We start from the raw sequence: 25612 nt of genomic DNA, 5'->3' as shown, positions 1-25612 counted from the left end.
AATTCTGAACCAGCAGGATATCTACTCAAAGAAAGACTTCGTCCACACACCCGCCTTAAGGAGCACGTGTTGAATATTCAATCAATCACGGGGAGAAAGGATAGCAGGGTTTATTTCAGTGGCCGCAGGCCCACCGGGTACGGCCCCAGGGAACCACCTTGCCAAGTTCGCCGCACGCCGCTCATTGGTCGGTGGCTCCAGGGGAATCGTTGCATCGGCATCATAGTACGCGATAGCGAATGCAATTCTAGTGTTTTCTGTCGTGTTGGATGCTGCAGCATGGTATGTCCAGCACGAGTGGCTATAACATCTGTGCTAAGCCTGATTTCCAACAGCTGGGAGTGAAGACACTTACAATGTTGCATCTCCTGCATTCATATGTTGCGCGGGGGCCACAGACAGGTTTTCTTTCTCTACCTAAATTTCTGATATATTCATCGCTCTCATCGGAAATCGGCAGGTGTTCAGCATCTTTATTGAGATGTGAACCCGACACGAACGACATCGGACCCATGTCTACCGGGCAATCGAGAAGCGGAACCCAAAGGGTTATGCACTTTTCCGTGTCAAGGGGCCTGTTGTAACGGGTACAGCTCAGTGCACGTTTCGGGGCCAGAAGTTAGAAAGAGGTCACTGACCAGTAGTGCCCGTCCTGGTGCCACGGCGTCGGCTTGCCCTTACCAAGACCCTCCTTGAAGAAGGTGAGGTCGTGGTAAACCCGCACGTCACGGCAGCCCAAGAACTTCGCAGCGATTCCTTATTTTTCAAGGTGAGCGTGGAGATTGGCGGCCGATGGTCACGAACGTACCTGCGTAGCGCTTAGACAAGACATGTGCTCGCACGACGTCGTTAATTTCCCATAGGTTTTGGGTGATGCGGAATGCCTTCTGGAAGTCCTTCTTCTTCGGCTTTGAGAGCTTCATGCGCTCGCAAGACGGCAGCACGCAATTCAGCAATCTCCGACTCAGGAATGACATTCCTTAGCAGGATGTGACCCTAGAGGATTTCAGGTCAGCAAAGACAGCCCCGTTCAGCACGAGTACGAGGACAGACATTGTTCTGGTACTCATTAATCTGAGACTGGGAGAGGTCGTAGTCCTCAGCGAGTGCGACGCGAGTGTGGAAGACCATTTTAGATATTCAGAAGGTTGTAGGCTTTTTGACTGGAAGGACTGGGTGGTGTTTGGTTTCTGAATCTCGTCGACCGTCTTTCCAGCTTTTTAAATCTTCAGAGGGATACAATTGGGCTATGTCCCTTACTACAACTTTGCACCCGACTCACAGCAAACCAGTGGGTAGCAAAGACTAAGTTCGCAGTGCGGTAACCTCGGTGAAGACGGTTTCACCGTTGAATATTGGCCAGGCGTACGATGTGTCATGAGTGATCGGACACTATTGGTGCGGTTTTCCCACAGGTCTGGGTGATGCGCAACCGCACGAGAACTTTTTCCGTCTCGCCAATCACGCCCATCACTTTGCAGGCTGTTCGAAACTCCCATTCCGTTTTAAAATTATGATCCGAACGAAAGGGAGGTACATACATCCTGGTACAATGGAATGGTCCGCATGTTCACCACCACAGGTACTGCATCCCCGATACCACTGCTTTCCGTTCCGCTTGAAACAGGAGCTCAACCGAATGCACAGGTATTAATATTATGGGGAACTAACCATACACAGAGCATTTAGGATACGTCGGACGAGTACCAACTGTAGAAATCAGGAAGCGAGAATAGTGTTGGGATCCACAATGAAACGATCCACATATGTCCAGTTTCCTTTCCATCAGCAACATCACCAAGGTTCAGTGGCCTCGCAACCGAAGGTTTTTCGAACCTCTTGGGACGTTTGTATAGAATTTCCCAGCCCATTTTCCCAGTCCCAGGTATCGAGTAACGACTAAGAGTGTGCATCCCATGAGGATAACTCCGCCGGAGTACAATCCAACATCGTCAGATCCGCCAGAACTTGGTGCGTATTACACCCCCAAGTGACGGCCCTTCGGTCGCACCGAAAGCCCAAGACAAAGGGGCGGTATACTCACCACACACGTGATCGCCATACCAATCCTGACCGAGGCGATGAGAGGAATGATCACTGTGACATGAAGAAAGCCAAATTCGTACCTTCTGCCTGCATCGCTCTTCTCGCTAAGCCGTGCGGTGCACTTAGGGTCAAGCTAACAAATGACCATATGGCGCACCCACACATTGCCGACACAACAACCAGGAAAGCCATTCTAGAAGTCACATACGGCCAGGTGAAAGACGGGACTGCTCATACTAAGGTGAATGGGATTAGGGCGTCGAGTCCCCCAAATCTGTCGGCTAGGAACAGTTATGGAACTCAAGTAAAACGTAAAAGCTGGAGAAAATCCACCTATTTGGCCAGACCAATTGAACTTATGACGATCTTGCAATGGGCTTCTCATCATTTAATATTCGCACAGAGAACTCTCCCGTGACTATTTAAGTGCAGCCCCATTCCGATCCCTGCTCCTGCAGATAAGAACAAGGTTGGCTTGAAACCTTCGAAGCTGACAACTAAAGTTAGCCTTTTGTCGCCATAGTTTCAAACGGACACCTTTCACCGTAACAATGTCATCGGATAGAGAACACGAAATGCGGAAATCGTCGGGATGGTAATAATCACCGTCAGCGATGCGTGCGGGAACGATTAGCAGCCTCATCGGCAAACCTATGTTGATTAAGCTGAGAGGTTCATCAGAAGGCCCAAACCTCATTGCATCCTGACAGTTCATCTGAAAATCGCTAGATAAATAGTACTCAGGACCAGAGAGCATCATACACGAAGGATGGATATGGGACGGAACAGCCTTTCCCCTTCACAAAAACCAGTCGCGGGCATATCCTGCTTCCAGAATCGCTTGGAAGAGCCTGAAGAACGCACGTTCCGAACCCTCCCTACATGCCACCATCATGCTAGCTCCAAATATTCCCATCATGCAATATGACTTGTCCTCCAGTTCTCGTGGTGAATCTTCGGGCAACCCACCCCATGCGTTGGGGCAAAGGTGGATCCATAAATCCAGGTTTTGAAGTTAAGAAAATGGTGGATGTCTATACCAGTTGCGGTCGAGATGGCTTTGCGAAGTAAGTGGGACTGGAGGTCACACCTGTGAGTTTTCTGACGTCCTCGATAATTATCTTGTCGTTCCGGAAGTCGGTAAGCGGATACCAATCCTTATTATGGAACTTTAATCGCGACGGCGGGAGGAGCTCCTGCAAGGTCCACGCCCGCGTGAACCAGCGATCGGCAGCGAAATCAAGCGGTGACTGCGTTTGGCCCTCATAAACAATGCAAATATACGCATTGCGATACCATGCGAACAACGAACGGATCGATTGGTCCAGTTCTGCACTACTGAACTTGTCAATACACACTGTATCTGGCCAAGCGGATTCGGCCCCATAATCTTCGTGGGCAATGATACAGTTTCTTGTAGCCCTGCTTACCACCACCGCACTTCTGGCGGAAGTCTTCGTAATTGGGTTCGTCCGCTTCCCATGTATGTGACAAGATGGCAGGTTTTGTGACGTTTTCCACCCATGTATCAATGGCGGAATCGCACATCGCAGTGCGCAAGAGCCGCCCCCGGTTCAAATATTTCCTTTTCTCCACTGCTCTGACTTCCCGCACCACATTCTCGAGTCTCATCTAGACCAGATAATTCACTACCGCACTTCTTCTCATGAGCTTCATCTCCGGGAGCCTTATGACGCGCAGGGGACGGTTAGCGAAGACGGTATAACGAATCTTTGACTCGGCACCACCGCGCAGACCATCACCACTACAGCGACATCAATGTCAATCCCCGCCATGAACTGACAATTACACCACCCACTTGAGAAGCGGTTGTGTGGGACCCATTGACTGATTGAGGTGATTGTCGATGGATCATCATGTTGAGATTGAGAGCGACTGGCGGTACACATAGGACGTAGACGACAGTTAGAGTTTTGCGTAATGCGATTCGTTGAACTGCTGCAAGCACGCGGTGGCCAAGTTCCTGCGCATATTAGACTTCTATTTTTGTGTTCAGAAACCGCTAAACCTACTCACGGAGCAGGTTTAGTAAAAACTAATGTGGACGGGTCGAACAGCCCGCAAGAAAGCGTATCCATCAAAGTATAATGTGACATGCAGTTTACGCACTGACTCTCCGAAAGACATGATGTGTACGTGCGGATCCAAAGTTTGAAGGGGGTGGCGTTTGGGCTCCGGTGGTCAGTATGCGCTGTGACGGCCTACTTATCAGCGAAAGTTTGCTGCACTGGCAGGTACTGGACGCTCTTGGCAGGCACTGGGACACTGGGAGTCCTGGCTGACCCTGGTGGTCCTGACATCACCTGCACCGCCAGTGCCGTAGTCGGTAATAAAATTCATGCCAGGCTGCCAGCCCATGTCATTGTCAGGCAAAATCGTAACCAGACAAAATCGAAGCGAGAAACTACTCATGGGAACTGACCAGAGAAAGGTTGCAGATCACTGGGCCTAGTGGGTACGGGGGGAAGGCAACGTGTCGCAAGGCGCACGCAGTACCTATTAGCGAGTCCGAGTTGCGCGAGTGACCGTGTTCGAGATATGTGTCACGTGAGCGAGAGGTTTTGGGAGGCGCGGCAAGCAACCTTCTGAGCTGACGTGGAACGAAGAAAACAAGAGGCCACCGGACCGACTATGACGGAGCTCAGCTCGCCACATGCCGATTTTCCCTTGGGCTCAAATTGACCCACCGCGAGGTCAATATCCGATAAAGCTGCTCGGGAGAACAACTGTGACACCAGGAGTCTGATCGGGGGGGATTGGGGGCTTGGCACACGGGCCCCGCTACGCTGCCGCTGACGCCTGTGCCTATAGTGCGACTACCATATTGAACTCCATGGAGACCAAGGTCCCTCTTTCGGTGTGCTCCATGTCTGTACATACTTGATTCAGAAGGAGGTTCTGGCTCTAAGAAGACAAGGACTTGGGATCGCATTTTGGAAACCGTCAACAGTAAGAATTTCACCAAAGGTGATTTTGCCGCCCCCTCCCACTGACCTGTGTCTCGCCAATCGATATTTCAGCGCTGAACAGTATGGCATGTCGAAATGTAAGCTTCCCGAAGTGCGCCGTGCGCGTGCATGATAACCTCTGAATATCTTGTCAAAATAAAACAGTGATGAGCATGATGTTCATACGAGAACTCGAAGCTCGACTTCTAAACGTTTCCCCTATCATAGTTTGTGCTGCAGACCGCAGACTGTGCCACACATAGATGTTGGCAAATTCTCTGGGGGAAGTCCTTCACGTCGTTTTCACGGACGCTAGACGTAGGAAGCCGCACATAGCTCATGCGGCTATCGGCGACGATGCACGTATTATGCACGGTCTGTATATGTCAGGTTGCGGCGTAGACAAAGACCGTGCGTACGTCGCCTCACCCGAAAGCAAGGAGTTCCCCCGGAGATTATGGATGATTTAGCACTCTGGGTATGTCTTCCTCGTAGTTTGGAACCAAACACGTTGTACTTAGACGAAGACAAAACTCCTAGCACTATCGGCTTGCTGCTTTATATGAGGTACTAAGAGCCGTTGGGCTGCTTCAGTTTGCGCATAAATAATCACCTTGGAATTCGCAGCGCAGGACATTATACACAAGCTACATAACCCTTCTAAACTATATTATAAAGTATGTGCCAGTGTCCAACTTCGAAGTGGGGTTATTATGGTAGTAATTCTGAACCAGCAGGATATCTACTCAAAGAAGGAATTCGCCTACACGCCCGCCTTAAATAGCACGTGTCAATGTTCCATCAATCACGGGGAGAAAGGATAGCAGGGTTTATTTCAGTGGCCGCAGGCCCACCGGGTACGGCCCCAGGGAACCACCTTGCCAAGTTCGCCGCACGCCGCTCATTGGTTGGCGGCTCCAGGGGAATCGTTGCATCGGCATCATAGTACGCGATAGCGAATGCAATTCTAGTGTTTTCTGTCGTGTTGGATGCTGCAGCATGGTATGTCCAGCACGAGTGGCTATAACATCTGTGCTAAGCCTGATTTCCAACAGCTGGGAGTGAGACACTTACAATGTTGCATCTCCTGCATTCATATGTTGCGCGGGGGCCACAGACAGGTTTTCTTTCTCTACCAAATTTCTGATATATTCATCGCTCTCATCGGAAATCGGCAGATGTTCAGCATCTTTATTGAGATGTGAACCCGACACGAACGACATCGGACCCATGTCTACCGGGCAATCGAGAAGCGGAACCCAAAGGGTTATGCACTTTTCCGTGTCAAGGGGCCTGTCGTAACGGGTACAGCTCAATGCATGTTCGGGGCCAGAAGTTAGAAAGAGGTCGCTGACCAGTAGTGCCCGTCCTGGTGCCATGGTGTCGGCTTGCCCTTACCAAGACCCTCCTTGAAGAAGGTGAGGTCGTGGTAAACCCGCACGTCGCGGCAGCCCAAGAACTTTGCAGCGATTCCTTATTTTTCAAGGTGAGCGTGAGATTGGCGGCCGATGGTCACGAACGTACCTGCGTAACGCTTAGACAAGACATGTGCTCGCACGACGTCGTTAATTTCCCATAGGTTTTGGGTGATGCGGAATGCCTTCTGGAAGTCTTCTTCTTCGGCTTTGAGAGCTTCATGCGCTCGCAAGACGGCAGTGCGCAATTCAGCAATCTCCGACTCGGGAATGACATTCCTTAGCAGGATGTGACCCTAGAGGATTTCGGTCAGCAAAGACACCCCCGTTCAGCACGAGTACGGGACAGACATTGTTCTGGTACTCATTAATCTGAGACTGGGAGAGGTCGTAATCCTCAGCGAGTGCGACGCGAGTGTGGAAGACCATTGTGGATATTCAGGAGGGTGTAGGCTTTGTGACTGGAAGGACTGGGTGGTGTGGTATTTGGTTTCTGAATCTCGTCGACCATCTTTCCAGCTTTTTAAATCTTCAGAGGGGTACAATTGGGCTATGTTCCTTACTACAACCTTGTAGCCGATCCACAGCAAACCAGTGGGCAACAAAGACTAAGTTCGCAGTGCGGAAACCTCGGTGGTGACGGTTTCACCGTTGAATATTGGCCGGGCGTACGATGTGTCATGAGTGATCGGACACTATTGGTGCGGTTTTCCCACAGGTCTGGGCGATGCGCAACTGCACGAGAACTTTTTCCGTCACGCCCATCACTTTCAGGGAAGCTTATGGAAGTGACCGAGACTGTACTAATCTGCAAAAGCATCGAATTACGGTGTGCGCTTGCTGACTTGGTCAATACTCAGGATGTATGTACTGTGATTGGACGGAGACGGGGTTTACGACAAAACTAAGCCAAACTGGGACCATTGCCTTCCATTACGGCGGGCTATGTTTTGCAGATAAGCTATGATCCGAATGGGAGGGAGGTACAGTCCACGCCCTCCTAACCCATACATTTTTCCATTTCCTGAATTCCCACACTCCCCCCAAATAGCTCTTAGAAAACCCATACTCCCATACTCCATACCCTATGGCCTATCCCGAATGGGTATGGGTTGTAAGGGAGTCGACTGTAGATGCTAGCACGATGGAATGGTCCACATGTTCACCGCCACAGGTACTGCGTCCCCAATACCACCGCTTTCCATTCAACTTGAAACAGGAGCTCAGAAGGCCAACCAAATGCACAGGTGTTAATAGTATGGGGAACTAACACAGAGCATTTAGGATACTAATCAGACGAATACCGACTGTAGAAATCAGGAAACGAGAATAGTACTGTGATCCACAATGAAACCATCCGCATATGCCCAGTTTCCTTTCCATCAGCAACATCACCAAGATTCAGTGGCCTCCTCACAACCAAAGATTTATCGAACCTCTTGGAACGTTTGTAAGAATTTCCCAACCCATTTTCCCAGTCCCAGGTATCGGGTAACGGCCAAGAGTATGAGGATAACTCCGCCAGAGTATGATTCAACATCGTCAGATCCGCCAGAACTTGGTGCGTATTAGACCCCCAAGTGGCAGCCCTCCGGTCGTACCGAAAGCGCAAGAAACACAGCCTATATAAAGTCTTCAAAGGGTCGGTATACACGTGACTGCCATGCCAATCCTGACCGAGGCGATGAGAGGAATGATCACTGTGCCAACATGGGAAAGCCCAATTCGTACCTTCTGCCTGCAGGGCTGTTCCCGCTAAGCCGTGCCGGTGCACTTAAGGTCAAACTAACAAATGATCATATAGCGCACCCACACATTGCCGACACAACCACCAGGAAGGCCATTCTAGAAGTCACATACGGCTAGGCAAAAGACAGGACTGCTCATACTAAGGTGAATGGGATTAGGGAGTCGAGTGCCCCATATCTGTCAGCTAAGAACAGTCATGGAACTCAAGTAAAACGTAAAAGCTGGAGAAGATCCACCTACTTGGCCAGACCAATCGAACTTAACGACGTCCTTGCAATGGGCTTCTCAGCGCTTGATATCCGCACAGAGAACTCTCCCGTGACTATTTACGTGCAGCACCCCATTCCGATCCCTGTTCCTGCGGATAAGAACAAGGTTGGCTTGAAACCATTGAAGCTGAAAACTAAAGTTAGTCTTCTATCCCCATCATGCAATATGATTTGACCTCCACCCTCGAGGTGGTTCTTCGGGCAACCCACCTGCGTTCTGGTGAAGGTGGATTCATAAATTCTGGCTTGAAGTTATGAAAATGATTTCTTGTCTACACCTGTCGCGGTCGAGATGGTTTTGCCAAGAAGGCGGGACTGGAGAGAGTAGTTTTCATCCGGGAGTTTTCTGTTTTCTGACGTCAGAGTCACTTGTCGAGCAGCCAGCTGGTTGCCTCGTATAGAGCTAGGTGCGGTGATTTCGGATGATATCCGATTAAACAGCAGATGAACCAACCATCGCAGCCAGCTGGTTGCTTCGTGTAAAGCTAGATATGATGATTCAAGAGACATCTGGTTGAAAAACTACAAAATGATGGCCGATGGGCGACACACGTCACGTGGATTCAACATTTCGCGTACTCGTTAATGGCACTGATTACTGATTGATGATTAGCCAGATTATCGACGTTTCAATGACATACCTTTTGAAAACCCTACAAACCAAACTGCAAAATGATCATCGCTGACACTACTACCGAGAGTCACTGAGACCGTCACGAGGACTTGTTAATGAAAAGCGGGAGCGGGATTGGATAAGCCCCTCGCCAGCCTAACAGAAAGATTCGACCAGATGTACCTGACGTCGACGGGAATATCACATTTTACAGCTCTTCAACCTGTCCTACCCTTGGACTGGGTATGATATTCCATAAGTGTGCATGGCAAAGACATTAGCGGCCTGCCGACGCGAGGGTTATGTCCATGTCATGCTTACAATAGTGAGTAAGAATAGGTATTAAGGATGACATAGACATGCTGCCGTGCATCATAATGCATAGTCAGTGTTGAGATCCCGAGAAAGGGAAATGGGACGGACAAGCAACATCAACGGACACCCGAGAGGTAGGGTGAGCGAAGAACCAAGCATCCACAGCTGACCAAGTCCACGTTGACCAACGAGTAGACAATACAGTAAGGAGATGACAGAGGTTGATGCGGTATGCCGTTAGGTGCAGCCGGTAGACTGGATGGATGGGGACGCCTTGCCGTTTGTATTCACCCCAACTCCGTCCCGCCAGTAAAATTGCGGTTTATGCTCGTGCCATTGACCCATGGGCAGCCTCAGCCCCACGGTAGGACGTGCGATCATGCGATTCTCCACGGAGGTGAAACCAGTCCCTCGCACAATGTTCCCCGGATCTGGGTTTGAAAAGAGATAGAGGGCGCGAACCATTGTGTTGTTTTTTAGAACCAGATATCACTTGAAACCTTCGCATCTAGCTTTCCACGAGGCAACTAGATGGCTGCGGTGGTTGGTCCAGTGGCGAAGACTTGGCAAGAGCGGAAGAATTTTTTCTGCACGTAATTTCGGAACTCCTGCGCAGTGTTAGATGTGATTATCCCGTTGCAAGGCTGCCACAGGTGGAAAATGTTCAGCCATCCAGAGTGATCAGCATGACTTAACACTCTGGGTGCGTCTTCCTTACAGTTTTGGAATCAAGTTCTCTGCTTCTGCAACTTTCTAGCTGCTATGTAGTCGAAGCCTTTCTGGAACTCTGGCCGCGACAGGACACCTGGCGGTATCGGCTTGCTGCTTTACCTGGGGCACTAAGAATGACAGGTTTGCTGGCTTTTCAATCTGTTTCAGTTTGTGCATATATAATTACCGTGGAATTCATAGCGCAGGCCATTATACAAAAGCTACATAAGCCCTCTGGACTATATTATAAAGTATGTGCAACCTCTAACTCCGAAGTGGGGATATTATGGTAGTAATTCTGAACCAGCAGGATATCTACTCAAAGAAGGAATTCGCCTACACGCCCGTCTTAAATAGCACGTGTCAATGTTCCATCAATCACGGGGAGAAAGGATAGCAGGGTTTATTTCAGTGGCCGCAGGCCCACCGGGTACGGCCCCAGGGAACCACCTTGCCAAGTTCGCCGCACGCCGCTCATTGGTTGGTGGCTCCAGGGGAATCGTTGCATCGGCGTCATAGTACGCGATAGCGAATGCAATTCTAATGTTTTCTGTCGTGTTGGATGCTGCAGCATGGTATGTCCAGCACGAGTGGCTATAACATCTGTGCTAAGCCTGATTTCCAACAGCTGGGAGTGAGACACTTACAATGTTGCATCTCCTGCATTCATATGTTGCGCGGGGGCCACAGACAGGTTTTCTTTCTCTACCAAATTTCTGATATATTCATCGCTCTCATCGGAAATCGGCAGATGTTCAGCATCTTTATTGAGATGTGAACCCGACACGAACGACATCGGACCCATGTCTACCGGGCAATCGAGAAGCGGAACCCAAAGGGTTATGCACTTTTCCGTGTCAAGGGGCCTGTCGTAACGGGTACAGCTCAATGCACGTTCATGGCTAGAAGTTAGAAAGAGGTCACTGACCAGTAGTGCCCGTCCTGGTGCCACGGCGTCGGCTTGCCCTTACCAAGACCCTCCTTGAAGAAGGTGAGGTCGTGGTAAACCCGCACGTCACGGCATCCCAAGAACTTCGCAGCGATTCCTTATTTTTCAAGGTGAGCGTGAGATTGGCGGCCGATGGTCACGAAGCGTACCTGCGTAACGCTTAGACAAGACATGTGCTCGCACGACGTCGTTAATTTCCCATAGGTTTTGGGTGATGCGGAATGCCTTCTGGAAGTCTTCTTCTTCGGCTTTGAGAGCTTCATGCGCTCGCAAGACGGCAGTGCGCAATTCAGCAATCTCCGGACTCGGGAATGACATTCCTTAGCAGGATGTGACCCTAGAGGATTTCGGTCAGCAAAGACAGCCCCGTTCAGCGCAAGTGCGGGACAGACATTGTTCTGGTACTCATTAATCTGAGACTGGGAGAGGTCGTAGTCTTCAGCGAGTGCGACACGAGTGTGGAAGACCATTGTGGATATTCAGAAGGATTGTAGGCTTTATGACTGGAAGGACTGGGTGGTTTTTGGTTTTTGAATCCCCTCGAGCATCTTTCCAGCTTTTTAAAGCCTCAGAGGGATACAATTGGGCTATGTCTCTTACTACAACTTTGCACCTGACTCACAGCAAGGCAGTAGGTAACAAAGAACTAAGTTCGCAGTGCGGAAACCTCGGTGGTGACTGTTTCACCATTGAATATTGACCGAGCGTGCGGGCGATGCGCGAACTGAGGAACCGCATGAAAACTTTTTCCGTCTCGCCAATCACTTCGCAGGCTGTTCGGGGCTTTCATTACGTTCTAAAATAGGCAAGCGTATGTAAACGACCGAGACTATAATAATATGATCCGAATCGAAAGGAGGTAGATCCTGGTACAATGAAATGGTTGACATGTTCACCAGCACAAGTACTGCATCCTGGAACCGCCGCTTTCCGTCCAACTTGAAACAGGAGCTCGTACTAACTGTAGAAATCAAGAAGCGAGACTAGTGTTGTGATCCACAATGGAACGCATCTGGGTGTCCTTTCCATCAGCAACCAACATCACCAGCATTCACTGGCCTCCTCACAACCAAAGGTTTATCGAACGTCTTAGAACGTTTTTTTAGAGTTTCCCGATCGTGCGTATCGGGTAATGGGCAAGAGTATGCATCCCATGAGGATGGACTCCGCCGGAGTACAATCCAATACCATCAAATCAGCCAGATTTGGTACGTATCACACCCACAAGGTGGCGGCCCTCCGGTCGCACCGAAAGCCCAGGAAACACAACCAACGTAAAAAAAACCTTCAAAGGGACGGCATACTCACTATACAAGTGGTCGCCACGCCAATCCTAACGAGGCGATGAGAAGAATGATCACTGTGACATCAGAAAGCCAAACTCGTACCTTCTACCTGCATCGTGCTTCCCCGCCAAGCCGTGCCGGTGCACTTGGGGTCAAACTAGCAAATGGCCCTGTGGCGCACCCACACATTGCCGACACCGCGAGCCGGGGAGGCTATGCTAGAAGTCACATTCGCCCAGGGGAAAGGCAGGACTGCTCATATTAAGGTGAATGGGATTAGAGTGTTGAGTGCCCTCTCTCGGCTAGGAACAGTTATGGAAATCAAGTAAAACGTAAGATCCGGAGAAAATCCAGCTACTTCGCCGGACAAATCGAGGTAAATAAGAGGAACGTAAAGGCCCAGCAATGTCACATTGTGAGCAATGACTAGGTCCAGGGGTCAACAAGCTCACAGAACGACAAAACGGGTTTGCTTACCACAGCAAGTAAACTGGAGGGCTTTTGAAGGCTTGCCAATTAAACAAGCCTCCCTTAATGTTGGAGAGAGGGCGAAGATGGAGGAGAAGCTTACCCAGCACCAGAACAGAACAGCATTTCGATAAAGTGAAGGACTGTGAACCAGGTTGGCGACGATGACGGCAAAGGTGGTAGTAAGTGCTGCTGGCGCGAGTGTTCCGTTTGAAGCAGTCTTTCCCGAATAGTTTCTGAATAGTAATTGGGCTCCGATACTCGATCCCGTTGCAAGGACAACAAAAGCTTGAGAACGTTTCTTCGAGAAACTAAAGGAGCGTCAGAGTACTAGGGCTGCAATGAGAAGCGGACCACATACACCAGTAGGACCCAATTGCAGGAGTGCTTCAGAAGAGCCTGCCAGCAAAGAACTAAATGATAAAGTTAGGGTTGTAGGTCCGTCTCTGATAACGAGCTCCAGCCCCAGCTGCTACCGTCTCCGTGGCGCAAAATGACTGGCAGGAAAGTCTTGCACTCTGCAATAAGAAACTACACTATTGACCTGTGAACAAAAACGTTTACAGTTCGTCTGTGCTTACTAGTGCAACAACTTAGAACATTGCTGATAGCAAGCAGACCCAGCACGCGGCCAGTCAGCAGGTGGGCCTTCCGCGAACCACTCATTGTTGGTTACGTAATAATAAAAATTAAATTACATACTCAGGATGGATCCAATCCGTGAAATGTTAGATGCAGATTGCTCTTTGAATGTGTATACTCTTCGTAGTATGTCTGAAAGACATGGATTCGACGTAAGTTGCGTTTTAAATATTACTCCAAGTTGGCTTATACCAAAGTAGACGATTCAGCCAAAACTGTGTACAGATTGTCAGTGGCAAGCTTGCACAGACGTAGATGAGCTGAACGGATCAAGCAGAGGGGGGAAGTCAGCTTACCATAATCACGACGTACCATGCCCGTGTACAGCCATCAGGGAAATCGGGTATCTCGCATGCAAGAGGTTTCTCTGCTTCAACAGATAGGGCGAGTGGGGATGATGCCCATAGCAGACATGGGAACTCCTGGATCGAAAGATTTGCCTCCGAGGCATCCTCGTTCGGCCTGCGGTAAGCAGTAGTGCATGTGAAAACGTTGGCCCAGGCTCCGTCAGTATGTGTCATGCATCGTCGAGCACAGAGTTGTCCACGATGGGCTGACTCTTCATAGCCGCATGGCGTGGTCTCGCGAAACCGCATTAGCTCGCGGTGAAAACGGACGGCATATGTGATGTGATTAGCGCCGCTCGCAGGAAATAATTTTCCTCCGGGATTCCGTTCAGATTCTCCGAAAGGGAATCCTCGGGTCAACGCCGTGAACCTCCAGAAATAGAGGGGATTCCCAATAATGGATCAATCGCGGAGACATATCTACCCAAGCAAGCCTATGCCAGTCTGGTAAGTACACAGCAGGATTCCGTCTTTGACTCAAACACATGTCTAGCACTAATGGAGCCTTCTGGGGTGGTTCCATCATGTCCATCAAGCCACCTGCGCGCTAAAGAGTTGTTGTCCAGTTATAAAGGATCCTCGAAGCCTACTCTACCCATAAGCTGCCTTAGACTTGTCACTACTTTCTCACTGCTAGTATGCTCGGTCCCGTCCCCTCACCCTCACCTGTACCGATCCCCCCAGGCTCCAGACCTGGCGCCTCACCAGGTCTTGAAGCAACCATTCCAATCATTGACATACGATCCACCGCGCACTCCGTCACAGTCGCAGCCCTGGAGGACGGTATTCGCGCCAATGTACTTTCTGGTTTCACTAAGCCATATAATGAGAAGGAGCTCCCAAACATGTTGCTGTACAACGAGGAGGGCCTGCGTCTGTTCGAACAGATCACTTACCAACCAGACTACTACCTCACCAGGTTAGAAATCGATATCTTATCTCGCCACGCACACCAAATCGCCAATTCCGTCCCTGACGGTGCAATCCTCCTCGAACTTGGCGCCGGGTTAGTTTGTCGGCGGTTCGATAGACGTATTCCTGCCACTCACGTCCCATAGCGCCCTCCGCAAAACAGCTCTAATCCTGGATGCCTTAGAGGCTCAAGGGAAAGATGTGACGTATTTCGCGCTTGACTTGGATAAGCCGGAGTTGCTCCGAACTCTTGCGGAGGTGAAGGGTCGCTATACCCATGTCAGCCTTGCCGGCTTGTGGGGCACCTACGATGATGGTTGTACTTGGCTGAAGCAAGTCAAAGACCGTCCAAGGATCATCCTATGGTTGGGCTCTTCTGTTGGCAACATGTCCCGGAGTATTCCTTCCATACCCTCTCCGTACGTGCTCTTTAACTGAAGCGAAAATTTGCAGAGGAAGCTGGCCAGTTCATTCGCACCTTCGGGGATATTCTGGCTCCCAGGGATCGCTTTATTGTCGCCATCGACAGTAAAAACCACAAGCTCAACGACATCCGCGCTGCGTATGACGACAGGGCAGGCGTCACTCGTCGCTTTGCTCTCAATGCATTGGGTAACATTAACGACCTGTTCAATGCTGACGTCGTGGATGTCTCGTGTTTTGATTACAATCCTTATTACAACGAGGTAAAATTCTGCGGGTTAAGCTAAAGCACTGCACTAACTACGTGTCTCACAGGTACAGGGCCGGAACGAGGCCTACTTCCGCTGCCTTAAAGATACACAAGTCAGGATCCCATCAGAAACACCCATCCTTGTCCACGAAGGGGAATACATCCGTTTCGCCTTTTCCCACAAATATGACCGCGTCGAGCGACAGGTGTTGTGGACTGCTGCCGGGGCTTATCCAGTTCAGGAGTGGATGTCCCAAGACGGGGATTACGCGTTGACGATGCTCTCGTGGTCCTCGTGAGGTCCCGTACAGCAATTCCACAGTCGACTCATCACAATAAGAATGAAATGAAGGTGTACACTAGTATATAGACAACGGCTGAGACTTGTTTGTGCAATTATGAGAACTTTCGTTTATTTTGACTCACCGTGGTGCGGGCACATACGTTCCTGTGTGATCTGGTAGTCTCGACCAGTCGTGAAGTGGAACGTGGTGTCGGGGGTCTTGGAAAATGTCAGTCCGGCTTCGCGGAAACGTCTGATTGAGATCAGGGATTTGGGTGAGAGGAATATGCTGCGAATCGGGAAGAGCAGCACTTAAAAATCAGCTGAACATCAATCCCGGAAATTGTTGGATGACCGACTCTACGTGAAAGGAAGCGTCGTTTTGGCTGCTTCTGGTGAACGCCAGACATGGACTAGGTCCACAACACTGAACTCTCGCACCGCACTTGACAGCAAGATGCGAACCTAGTCGACGGCGCAGAGTTCCCAAATGTGCTTAGACTGCCATCCACACACAAAGAATCGACCAGTGTTCCTGCAGCCTAGACACCTGGAGCGTTCTCACCGTATGGTGCAATTGTCACGAACCACAGTTCCAGGCACATCAGCAAATCATAAGTCTGCTTAACCGTGCTTGACCACTTAGCAGCACCTGTCAAGCACGTAAGTAGCATAAGCATGTTAAGCACCCACATTGCCAAGCATGCATGACCGCTAAGTAACTTGGCGAATGTTTAAGTGCGACTCAGGTAGATAAGCATCCCAAGCAGCTAAGTTACTATGGAATTTGAGCATACAATCAAGTACACTACAAGTACGAATCTGATAAAAGTGAAAATGCATGATGATCGATAAATCTGTTCACGTAGAAGGTGGTAAATGCATCGTAAGAATGATGCGGCTTTATGGTTCTGGGAATGGGGTGGGTGCTGTACAAGGGGACGAGGTGTGCTGCATGATATATGGTGTCTACGTGTATGACAGCGGTGGCCAGGTGACGATTTGCAGTAAGGGCTGGGTGTACGATCCACATCCCCGTATCCACATCTGGGTCATCCCCGACACGGTCAAACCACTGCACTACTGCACATGGGTAACGCTTGCTTTGGGAAATGAAGGAAAAAAACCCAAGGATACGCACGACATCCAAACCATGCATCCCCTTCAGCCCTGGATTAATATTCACAAATGCACAGTCATACCGGGGTGGCCCGTTCTGCCACGAATGACACGAGCGGATATACTCATGCCGCATGCCACCAATACCACTGATATCACTTGGCACATAGAATAGTGCAGCTGCAGAATTAACGATGGTGATTTTGTTGCCATAGATGGGGCGCTCAGATAGTGGGATGTCACAGAGATCGCAGTAGTCTTCAGCGTTGGCTTGTTGAAGCAGGAACTCCTCCAGAATGGTAGGGAGACATGATAGACCAAGCTCGATTGCAAGATCTGTCACGGTTCTGGCCCGCTTCATTTCTGAATGCAAGAGGTTGATTTTGTGAGCCGCTGCACTACTCAGGTTAATAAGGTACATACGGGTGGTGTGAGTGAGTTCAACATGCACCTCTATGGATGTTGGGCAGTCCACAGCCTCACCATTGTCTTCATTATGGGGACCAGAACCTAGGACCTGTGATGTACTGCCATTCTCTCTGCCATCTGTTTACTTCATGTGAATATGATGAAAATCAATATGATCATCCAATGACCGACCTTGAGTCGAAAGGAGCTGCATAGTTGCCATGAGGCAGTTTCCCTCTAGCATCCCTCGTTCATTGAAATCCCTTCGAGAGGCCGCCAACTTATCTAAGTGCTGATTGATAATGAGCATTTGGCCCAGTGGCTTGTTACAATTGGTCCGCCGGTACGGGTCCTTCACAGCATCGATATGCTTTGATTCGGTGATTGATGTGCAAAGTCCGTTCAGCGCCCCAAATAAATGTATAAGATCAGGGTAGTGTTTCATCGCATGCTGGTGTGGTAAGGAAAAAGTTTGAATGGTACCTGATTGGCGAAATATTTCCCGGTACTTGTGAAAGCGGTCGATGGTATCTTGAACTGCAACCAAGGTTTCTTCAGTGAGGACATTGCGACGGACCAGGTATGTGAACTCCAACAAAGCGTGAAATGTTTGCACAATCTCCGTTGGTACATGCCCCTCAATGGCAGGTAGATACACCTATGTATCGAACATTAACAACAGAATGTATAAACAACCTGATCTAAAATTACCTTCATTAGTGCCTTTGAGTCGTTACCAGTCCACTGTTTGAAATGACGGCCCTCGGGAAAGCGACGGAGCCCTGTGAAAGGTGCGACAGCCGCAATTCTAAGGTATCCTACATGAGGAAAGAAAGAAATGTAAATTAAAGCAGATGTACCTCCGGTCAATATCATCTAAGATCACATTCGCCTTTGTTGTGCCATGCACGGTCTTCAAATAGCTTTCAACCCACTCGACCAAATGATCCTTGAACGTCCCTTTGATGATCTGGTGTAGTATATCAGGGGCGATGAGTTGGTATATATTGGCACGGGGAAAACTGCTGGTGAACAGCTGAAATCGGTTTTCAGGACACAGGCACAGTGGAATCTAAGTGAAACAATACTTACAATTGTATCACCCACAATGCCATACGCATCCTGTAAGGTCTTGAGATCAAACTCCTCGATCAGTGCTTCTGCATGTTTGCGACTCTGATAAAGTGCATCAGTATCAAGTTCCTGCCTCATCGCAAGACATCTGAGATTCTAGTTAGTTGATAGTAAGAGTTGGAAAGTAGAAAAACATACTTTGCACACCACCCTCACACAATACATGCCAGAAGGACTTGTTCCTCATAATTGGTGATATAAGGGCTGAGTCCAAAAATTACGTGGCAATAGTGTCCATCACCAAACCACATAACAGTTGGTTTGGTCATCGCAGGCTCGAGATTTCGAAGGATATATGTGAGTGACGAATGAAAGAGTTGGTGGCGGAATTGTCGGAACATGTCAGTGGATGCATGCTCTTTGTCAGCTACAAGTATATCTCTCATTAGCGCCATTACTTTCCTATGTATCTATCAGATGCACTTACTATGTGGGATTGCAAGGAAAGCAATGAGAGCGACACTATTGCAATGTGCATGACAAACTTTGTTGCTCATGTTACCTATTGAGAGGTAGAGGGGATAATAATCGTTTTGACCGGTTGCAACTGACATGGTCGTCTTGTCACTGCCAAGGATGATTGGAATGAAGGTTGACCCATGCATGGTTGAATCATGAGAAATTATGTCCTGTTATTTGCATGCCATTAGTACAGCGCTCAGAGACATAGAAGATAAAAGACGCACTGCTTGAGTCCACACCCAATCACCAGACATGAAATCCTCCCACTGTCTCTTGTCCGTCGCGCTCTCATATTCCCAAAACAGCTGGTAATCCATGTCTCTTGAAAAATCAGGTTGGGAAAGCATATTGCAAATAATGTCTTTAGGGTCCCGGAACCAAATATCGTACACAGTGTTCATCCATGATGGGACATTATCAGTTGGTTGTTCGCCAGTATAGGATATGCAAAAATTCTCCCACTGTACATCACCAAGTATAGTGCAATCGATCATCTTGTACATTTCAGTGCTATCTTTGAAGACGGGCTGGCTGCCAGTGCCGAGAAGTGTCGCATTCTAGAGATCTAGTAACTTGTTAATATTGGCTGCAGACATCTGGCTGCAGGTGAACAGGAAGTCAGCTAGCTCGAACTCCAGATGACTGGAGTATGGTGACCAATCGTTAGGTTGCTTTTCAGAAGGAGTTTGTGGGGATGACTGTCCAACTGGGAGGGGGTTTCCAGACGAATCACAAGGCTGCCCTGTCAAATAATACATTGGTAAATACTTAATTTTTCACCCATACTGCGTACTGGTGAGGTTTGGGTGATAGTTCCGATAATACTTGTTGCCTTGTCCAACAAACTCTGCCAGAAGGGTTGGATTCGAAGGGCTTGTGGATGGGTCACTATAGTTGTCGTCATCCGGTCGGAACTGGAATTGTTCCTCTTCAGGCGATGGTACCTGATCTGGCTGTTCTACCTGTGCAGGGATGTTGATAGGCAGAAATACTGGGTGGTATATGTTGATGTGCTGGGTTAGGCCCGACTTGTTTCTGAACCATCGATGGCAGCCAGGTTTCATGCAGGGAATCATATCTGAAAGAAAAATGATGAGTAACGGGAGTTACTGTGGGACAGCAAAGATTTGCCAACTGAACATAGAATCGAACTAAGCCAAAAGAGATGGCAGCGGGCATACCTTTTTTTCTTCTGTCTCTTCGTCTTCCACCTTCACGCACAGCCAACGACCCTTTGCACTGTGAGATATGGACAACCAACCGGCCGTGGAGTGCCCACAGGAGACACTTGCGAGTGGTCACCCGAAGTGCCAGGTGGCTAACATGCATCCTGGTAGGATCGTCCTTGACAGCCAACTGAGAAGACAGACGAGCACGGAGAAGGAAGCTAACAATGAACGCACCCAGGAAGCCCTTGCCAAAAAGGTTGCAGCGCTGAAGAGAGGTTATCAATGGATCAGTGAAATCAAGGATGAAATGGAGGTCAACCAAAGTGGTGTCGCCGCTGGCACTAAGCCCATCAAGCCGTGTCCTTGTCCTTGTCCTCATGCTGTTGGCAGGCAAAGAAATGAGAGTGATGGCAGTATCTATCATGCTTAACCAAGAAAACATGAGGCTGATTTTTTTTGTAGGGATGAATGAGCCACTTACCCCCCTAGCTGATGTGGAAGACAATGCTGGACCTGTAGTGATGAAGGGGAAAGGGACAAAAGCAGCAACAGCAAAATCGCTGCATGAAGCGATAATCTCCACGTGCAACAAAGTATCCCTGCCATCAACACGTGACAATAGCATCAGCACTAGTACTGGTTTGATGTGTGTCTTACTTCTTAACATGTTCCTCCTAACTGAGGCAACTCTTTTCTTTGCAAATGTCCTAACGACTGCCAGCTCTGATGATAAACTGACTTTATCTAAGCGTGTCAAAAATTGGGTGAACATCGTCGACACAAGCTCTACGCAATCTTCGAGTGCCAGTGCCAGTCCTCGCACATCAGCTGCACCACCTCCATCCACGAGTACCCTCGCTACAAGTACTACCGATGTCGAGTTCCGTGTATTCAATCTCGGCTCTCCACTGCCAAATGATCCCCAATACAACTACGAGTTCGAATCCCAACTACCAGAAAACTTCGACTTGCTACCTGATTGCAAAGATGGAGAAGCTAGCGGGCCAGTGAGACCTCTGGCTTTGGACGTCCCCGCTCTTCAAAATGTTATCGTTGAGTATCTTTCATGCTGAAATGGTTTTTACTCATGCAATGGTAGTCTCAGTGCGCTGCCACAATGGCTGAGGAGTATGAGGCCAATGATCCTGCCACCAGACTCACCAACATCAAGAGGAAAGTAGCCGAGTTGGAATATGTCTCGACCTCTGAGGTTGAGGGCAACGCCGTCGATGATAACTGTGACAATCTAGATGATGCCATCTGTGTTTTGGGGCACAAGAATGCCATGGCCAAGGTATGTGCTGACCACCTTTCTCTGTGTTCCTTCATCTTTTATTTTCTTTCAGTCGCATGTCATGGTTACAAAGGGCATGCCAAAGAAGATCAAGATACAAGCTTGCGACTCTATGTCCAGCTTATCAGCCACATCTACTAGCAAGAGATCTATCGTAGCAAGCGATTCGTTGAGTCAAGTGCAGACCATCCCTGCGCAAGTGCGTTTCAACAATTCGGATCTCCCCTCAGATCTGCATAAAGATCAGAAGTGGAAGAGGGAAGTTATTCCGACGCTAATCCTATGGGCCGGAAACCAAGAGGATGCATTCAACATTGCCAAGCAAGATATTTGTGGGGCTCTACAGGAGATCATGCCAGTCGTATACCCCATACTCAAGAACATGGCAGGTAGCATTCTTCCCAGCTCGCCCATGGTTTCTGTCGTAAGTCCATTTCATTCTGACTTCATCTGTAGCTGACCGTGTTCGCCATAGGTGTCTCAACACTTGTGTGATTGGAGGCACGGCTTTGCCTCCACGGCTGTTGCACAACTCGTAGCTTTCTTCCTCAATCCTCAAGACCCATCGCCTGCTGACACTGAAAAAGTATTACTCGATCATTTCACATTCTTATATGAAGACCTCGACACAACTGTTCCTGAGAAGGCCTTCCACTCCGTTTTTGTGCAACAGCTGCTGCTGAGCAGCCATTTGACCACAACCAAAGGATACGTTCAAGTCCCTGCTCTTGACACTTCATCTTTGGCGAAGCATGGTGTTGTTGGTGCTCTTGGACTTTGTGCTGCTGTGGTAACATTTATCAAGTCATTTTCATAGCTACAGTATTGATTAGTTTTTTAGCTCTCACGTGGCTTGAACCTCGTTAGATCTGGTGACGTCGAGCTCAAGTCCCCCATCAATGTCAAAGATGGTATTGCCAAAGTGGCAACGAGGTTTGTGTGGACCCCCATCAAATACAACATGACTTTGGGCAAGGATAGCAAGACTGTGTGCACATTTTCAGACCAGAATTGGGGAGCCCCAATGAGGAAGTTTACGGGGGCTGCCAAAAGAAGATCTATTGCTCAGCTTCAAGCCATTGTAGAGCTCGCCCTTGCTTCGCTTGCAATAGGGCAAGAACTCGACCCCGAGCTGTTGAGTGATGCAGGATCTGACAATGAGTATGCACTTATCTGTAGGTTTTCATTCCCTACTGCTTATACGATCCACTGAGTCCACAACAGGATCTCTAATACATCTTCCCAATTGCTATCGCTAGTTCGTCTATGTTTTTCAATCCCTCGATCTTACTGCTGCGTAATTTACTTCACCGCTACTTAGCATGTGCTTAGCAGATATTAATTGCACTTCGTTGCTGCTTATCTGCTTGACAGAACAGAACCAGCATTATTTCAAGTAAGAAACTAATAAGCTAAGCATGCGTTAAGTAAAAAATAAGCAGTGCTAAGTAAGTATCCAGCAGAAGGATCTACTTATCCAAGCAGACGGCTGCTTGGCAGTTGGTATGATAAGCAAATGTTAAGTAGCTGTCAAGTAAGGATAAGTAAACTCGTGATTTGCTGATGCAGTTCCACTCGACAGAAGAGGAATAGTGCGTGACGCCTACACCACCTATGGGATGATGAGGATGGGTTATTCTTGGTCCAGTCCCAGATATACATACTAATCTGCATTTCCCGTGATCACCTATATCACTTTCCAGTGGTATGGAGTACTTGCAGTGAAGAATTCGGGGAGCTGTGCCGCGACGTTGCATGTTTCTCTCCAGAGATGTCGAATTGGATTATCGGTGGTGAGTGATGCAGCGCGCATCGTGAAACCTGCAGTGAAACTAGGGTATCCGATGTAACTGGCATATACCCTTACTATAATATAAATATTCTCAAATATTCTCGGAAGCATTGAATAGCAGGACTGATACTAGATGGGAACAAACGATTTACAAAACAACCTCCTCCTGCACAAGACTGAATGCTAACGAGCTTTTCTAACTTGCTGGCCGCAGCTATCAGCTGGGCTGTAGTGGGGAACGTTAGCAATCAGAAACAATAATTGTTACGCTTTCTTCAAGCCCCTTACCTTTTTTGGCTCCTAGCGGTCACGTGCGTCACGTGCCTTGTCGCGTCGTTGGTACTCGTCATGGTCTTAGGAGTTCGGATGATTAAGGGAGAACTCGGATCACCTGCTGTCCAGGTATTTCCAATACCTGTCGAGACTCATCACTTGTGATCCGTCCGTGACGTTCACCGCTCTTCTGATCCGGTTGTGTAGATGCTTTGTTCTTGGGTCCGTCCGCTTTCTCTGACTCACTTATATTGCCTGTATGATACTATAAAGCTCCGGTGTCTGGCTCCTTGCTGCGCAGTTGATTGCGCAGCTGGTATAGCCTTCGTTTCCTTTACTACCCCCATCACTGACACCGGATGACTCTTATTTATTTCAAAGATTAGTTCGTTGACTACTGCAGATACGCGTCGCGACGCGTCTGTCGTGACTGGTAGGGTACTCATACTTAGGGGTATTTAAACCCACGTACTTTACCATGTATCCTCAGTTTTTCGATAGCTTGCAACTGAGCTAATTACTTTGCTTCGATCCTCGTCTTCTCTCCGCGCGAACAACCTTAGGGACTCGCCAGCAGACAAGACCTCTGTCGGATCTTCACAATAACTCAGCCATAGGGGTTATGACAAGTTTGGCCCGTAGACTCCCACCTCGCGCGCTTCGTGCCTATTCCATTTGAAGAAGTCACCACGCTCGGGCATAACAAAATCGAAAAACTCAATGCAGCTTTCGGGACTCGTCGACCTCTTTGCGAAAGTCTACTCGTCCCTGGTTACTGAACTTCAACAAACCAACTCTAAACTACTAAAGCAGGCTCGTCGGTCTCCCTACGCGTAAAGACTAACTCGCCTCGTATCCTGCCTCTCAACTCGACCCCAACAAGTCGATAACAAAATTGAGAAGCACCCCGCCTCCCTCAATCAAATTCACTGCTCTACAGGCAGCCATTAGGCTTTAATAGATCGCCTCCCTAGAGTCAGTGCTCGTTGATCCCTATGTGTAAATCGACTCGCGCACGCAAACCCTACGCTGACAGGTTTCTTTCGAGAAATAAATCCTCCCTCAGCCTTCGTTGTCACTATCTGTCAAAGTGTCAAACCCTCAGAAGTCGAGACCACCAGTTCCCCTGCGTATACCGCAAGGACTTGGTAGGAACCCGCCTTTACCGCCAATCCCGCTAGGAAGACTTGGGCCGTCTGCCACAGCAAGTAATCCTAGGTTATCTTATCTATCCCGTTTTAGGGAATTGGAAGTCACGCTTAGTTCAGAAGAAGAAGACGATCAGAAGTCCGAGACTTCTTTCGGATCAGTCCTCAAAGAAGAACAGGAAGCACGCAAATCACCCGTAATGTCCATGACGATCGGTCACGGAGAATCAGCCCCTGAGATGCCGACGAAGGTATACTCCAAAGAGGAGCTGAAGGAGAAGTTGGATGAATGGATGCATTCTTTGGCCGCTGACTGGCACAAGATAGCTGGTCAGGGACAGTCGAGTGATCCCTTCCCAACTGGTATGCCTACGGACTCGGCTCTACGAGCGTGGTACGCCAGAAGTTTCGGAAATGTAATTCCCCCAGAGGATCCCGTTGGTGGGTCCAGTAAGGGTAAGGCCCGAGCCGAAGATGGCGATGACTTGTATGATGTCCGCCCACCCAATGGAGGAAGGGAGTTTAATGTCAGGCGTCCCGGAGAATACGATGGAAGCCACAACGGGCTTCAAACCTGGGTTACACAAGTCGAGGGTTATCTCAACCTGAACAAACACGTCTATAACATGGAATCCCTCAAGATCTCTTTCGCCTTAACATATATGATGAAAGGAGCAGCCGTAACCTTCGCCGAAAATTACCAAAATGAAAACAAGCTACTCGACGGCACTATCTGGTATTCCGATACATTCCAGAGGTTCGTCGAACGCTTGAAAGCCACTTTCGAATCCGGCAATCAAACAGCGCTCGCTATCTTACGTCTCTCCGATATAACGCAAGGCAAAAGAGAACTGGAGGCTTATATTGCTGAGTTCACCGGACTTGTGAATAAAGCCCAGCTGAAAGAAGAGTCGCGTGAAGCAGGGATCTTCTTTGGGAAAGGACTCAACAAGGAATATCGCGATTGGGTTCTTAATTCAGGACGCACACCAGCCATGGTAATCGAGTGGATCCAGTGTGCGGGAGAAGCCAGAACCGCGATCGCCACCAAGCATATCCTAGAAGGGAAGGAGTCCAGGTACGAGCGGAAGTACATTCACTTCCGTGGAAATTCCCGAGATCCCGATGCGATGGACGTCGACAAAAGAAGGCGAAACGTACACTGA

General features: G+C 48.9%; 7 protein-coding genes across 7 annotated transcripts; 2 read left to right on the top strand and 5 right to left on the bottom strand.

The window, feature by feature from the left end:
* Positions 1-81: 81 nt before the first annotated feature.
* On the bottom strand, positions 82-1131 carry F5J12DRAFT_896264 (phytanoyl-CoA dioxygenase; the record flags this gene model as incomplete). Its single annotated transcript, XM_051747925.1, has 7 exons — positions 82-301; positions 356-368; positions 418-575; positions 639-756; positions 809-917; positions 976-996; positions 1054-1131. 7 exons carry the CDS (start codon positions 1129-1131, stop codon positions 82-84), a joined length of 717 nt encoding a protein of 238 aa, XP_051596641.1.
* A 1714-nt stretch (positions 1132-2845) lies between these two features.
* Positions 2846-3594, bottom strand: F5J12DRAFT_907098 (uncharacterized protein; the record flags this gene model as incomplete). The annotated part of the gene is made up of 3 exons (XM_051748875.1): positions 2846-3000; positions 3137-3436; positions 3477-3594. 3 exons carry the CDS (start codon positions 3592-3594, stop codon positions 2846-2848), a joined length of 573 nt encoding a protein of 190 aa, XP_051596640.1.
* A 1961-nt stretch (positions 3595-5555) lies between these two features.
* On the bottom strand, positions 5556-7065 carry F5J12DRAFT_359423 (phytanoyl-CoA dioxygenase). Its single transcript, XM_051739044.1, has 5 exons — positions 6782-7065; positions 6540-6726; positions 6371-6488; positions 6090-6308; positions 5556-6036 (listed from the first exon to the last, which is right to left on the bottom strand). The coding sequence occupies exons 1-5, from the start codon at positions 6857-6859 to the stop codon at positions 5817-5819; spliced, it is 822 nt and encodes a 273-aa protein (XP_051596639.1). The 5' UTR covers positions 6860-7065; the 3' UTR covers positions 5556-5816.
* A 3396-nt stretch (positions 7066-10461) lies between these two features.
* On the bottom strand, positions 10462-11952 carry F5J12DRAFT_958169 (phytanoyl-CoA dioxygenase; the record flags this gene model as incomplete). The annotated part of the gene is made up of 5 exons (XM_051749900.1): positions 11353-11952; positions 11186-11293; positions 11016-11133; positions 10735-10953; positions 10462-10681 (listed from the first exon to the last, which is right to left on the bottom strand). The coding sequence occupies exons 1-5, from the start codon at positions 11504-11506 to the stop codon at positions 10462-10464; spliced, it is 819 nt and encodes a 272-aa protein (XP_051596638.1). The 5' UTR covers positions 11507-11952.
* A 2257-nt stretch (positions 11953-14209) lies between these two features.
* F5J12DRAFT_854167 (histidine-specific methyltransferase) lies at positions 14210-15667 on the top strand. The gene is made up of 4 exons (XM_051746627.1): positions 14210-14785; positions 14838-15088; positions 15145-15377; positions 15430-15667. The coding sequence occupies exons 1-4, from the start codon at positions 14418-14420 to the stop codon at positions 15661-15663; spliced, it is 1086 nt and encodes a 361-aa protein (XP_051596637.1). The 5' UTR covers positions 14210-14417; the 3' UTR covers positions 15664-15667.
* A 788-nt stretch (positions 15668-16455) lies between these two features.
* F5J12DRAFT_907094 (uncharacterized protein) lies at positions 16456-19846 on the bottom strand (the record flags this gene model as incomplete). The annotated part of the gene is made up of 12 exons (XM_051748874.1): positions 16456-17121; positions 17218-17312; positions 17367-17832; positions 17886-17982; positions 18035-18210; positions 18267-18396; positions 18465-18675; positions 18736-18937; positions 18995-19301; positions 19344-19537; positions 19564-19698; positions 19733-19846. 12 exons carry the CDS (start codon positions 19844-19846, stop codon positions 16456-16458), a joined length of 2793 nt encoding a protein of 930 aa, XP_051596636.1.
* A 758-nt stretch (positions 19847-20604) lies between these two features.
* F5J12DRAFT_785469 (uncharacterized protein) lies at positions 20605-23205 on the top strand (the record flags this gene model as incomplete). Its single annotated transcript, XM_051743247.1, has 9 exons — positions 20605-20946; positions 21039-21233; positions 21286-21657; positions 21709-22023; positions 22075-22394; positions 22555-22629; positions 22803-22825; positions 22937-23026; positions 23144-23205. 9 exons carry the CDS (start codon positions 20605-20607, stop codon positions 23203-23205), a joined length of 1794 nt encoding a protein of 597 aa, XP_051596635.1.
* Positions 23206-25612: the final 2407 nt, after the last annotated feature.

The sequence above is a fragment of the Pisolithus orientalis genome (assembly GCF_024613125.1).
Source record: "Pisolithus orientalis strain OTSU chromosome Unknown F5J12scaffold_37, whole genome shotgun sequence".
Classification (NCBI taxonomy): domain Eukaryota; kingdom Fungi; phylum Basidiomycota; class Agaricomycetes; order Boletales; family Pisolithaceae; genus Pisolithus; species Pisolithus orientalis.
Note: the sequence above shows the minus strand (reverse complement) of the source record. Positions and strands in the feature narration are given on the sequence as shown.

Bases quoted from the DNA above. Each gene is read 5' to 3' on its own strand.
- F5J12DRAFT_359423 (XM_051739044.1), bottom strand. From the start codon at position 6,859: ATGGTCTTCCACACTCGCGTCGCACTCGCTGAGGATTACGACCTCTCC. The intron at 6,309-6,370 runs GTCAGCGACCTC...CCGTTACGACAG, and splicing joins CACCAGGACGGGCACTACTG to GCCCCTTGACACGGAAAAGT. The intron at 6,037-6,089 runs GTAAGTGTCTCA...CAGATGTTATAG, and splicing joins AATGCAGGAGATGCAACATT to CCACTCGTGCTGGACATACC.
- F5J12DRAFT_854167 (XM_051746627.1), top strand. From the start codon at position 14,418: ATGCTCGGTCCCGTCCCCTCACCCTCACCTGTACCGATCCCCCCAGGC. The intron at 14,786-14,837 runs GTTAGTTTGTCG...CACGTCCCATAG, and splicing joins CTCCTCGAACTTGGCGCCGG to CGCCCTCCGCAAAACAGCTC. The intron at 15,378-15,429 runs GTAAAATTCTGC...CGTGTCTCACAG, and splicing joins ACAATCCTTATTACAACGAG to GTACAGGGCCGGAACGAGGC.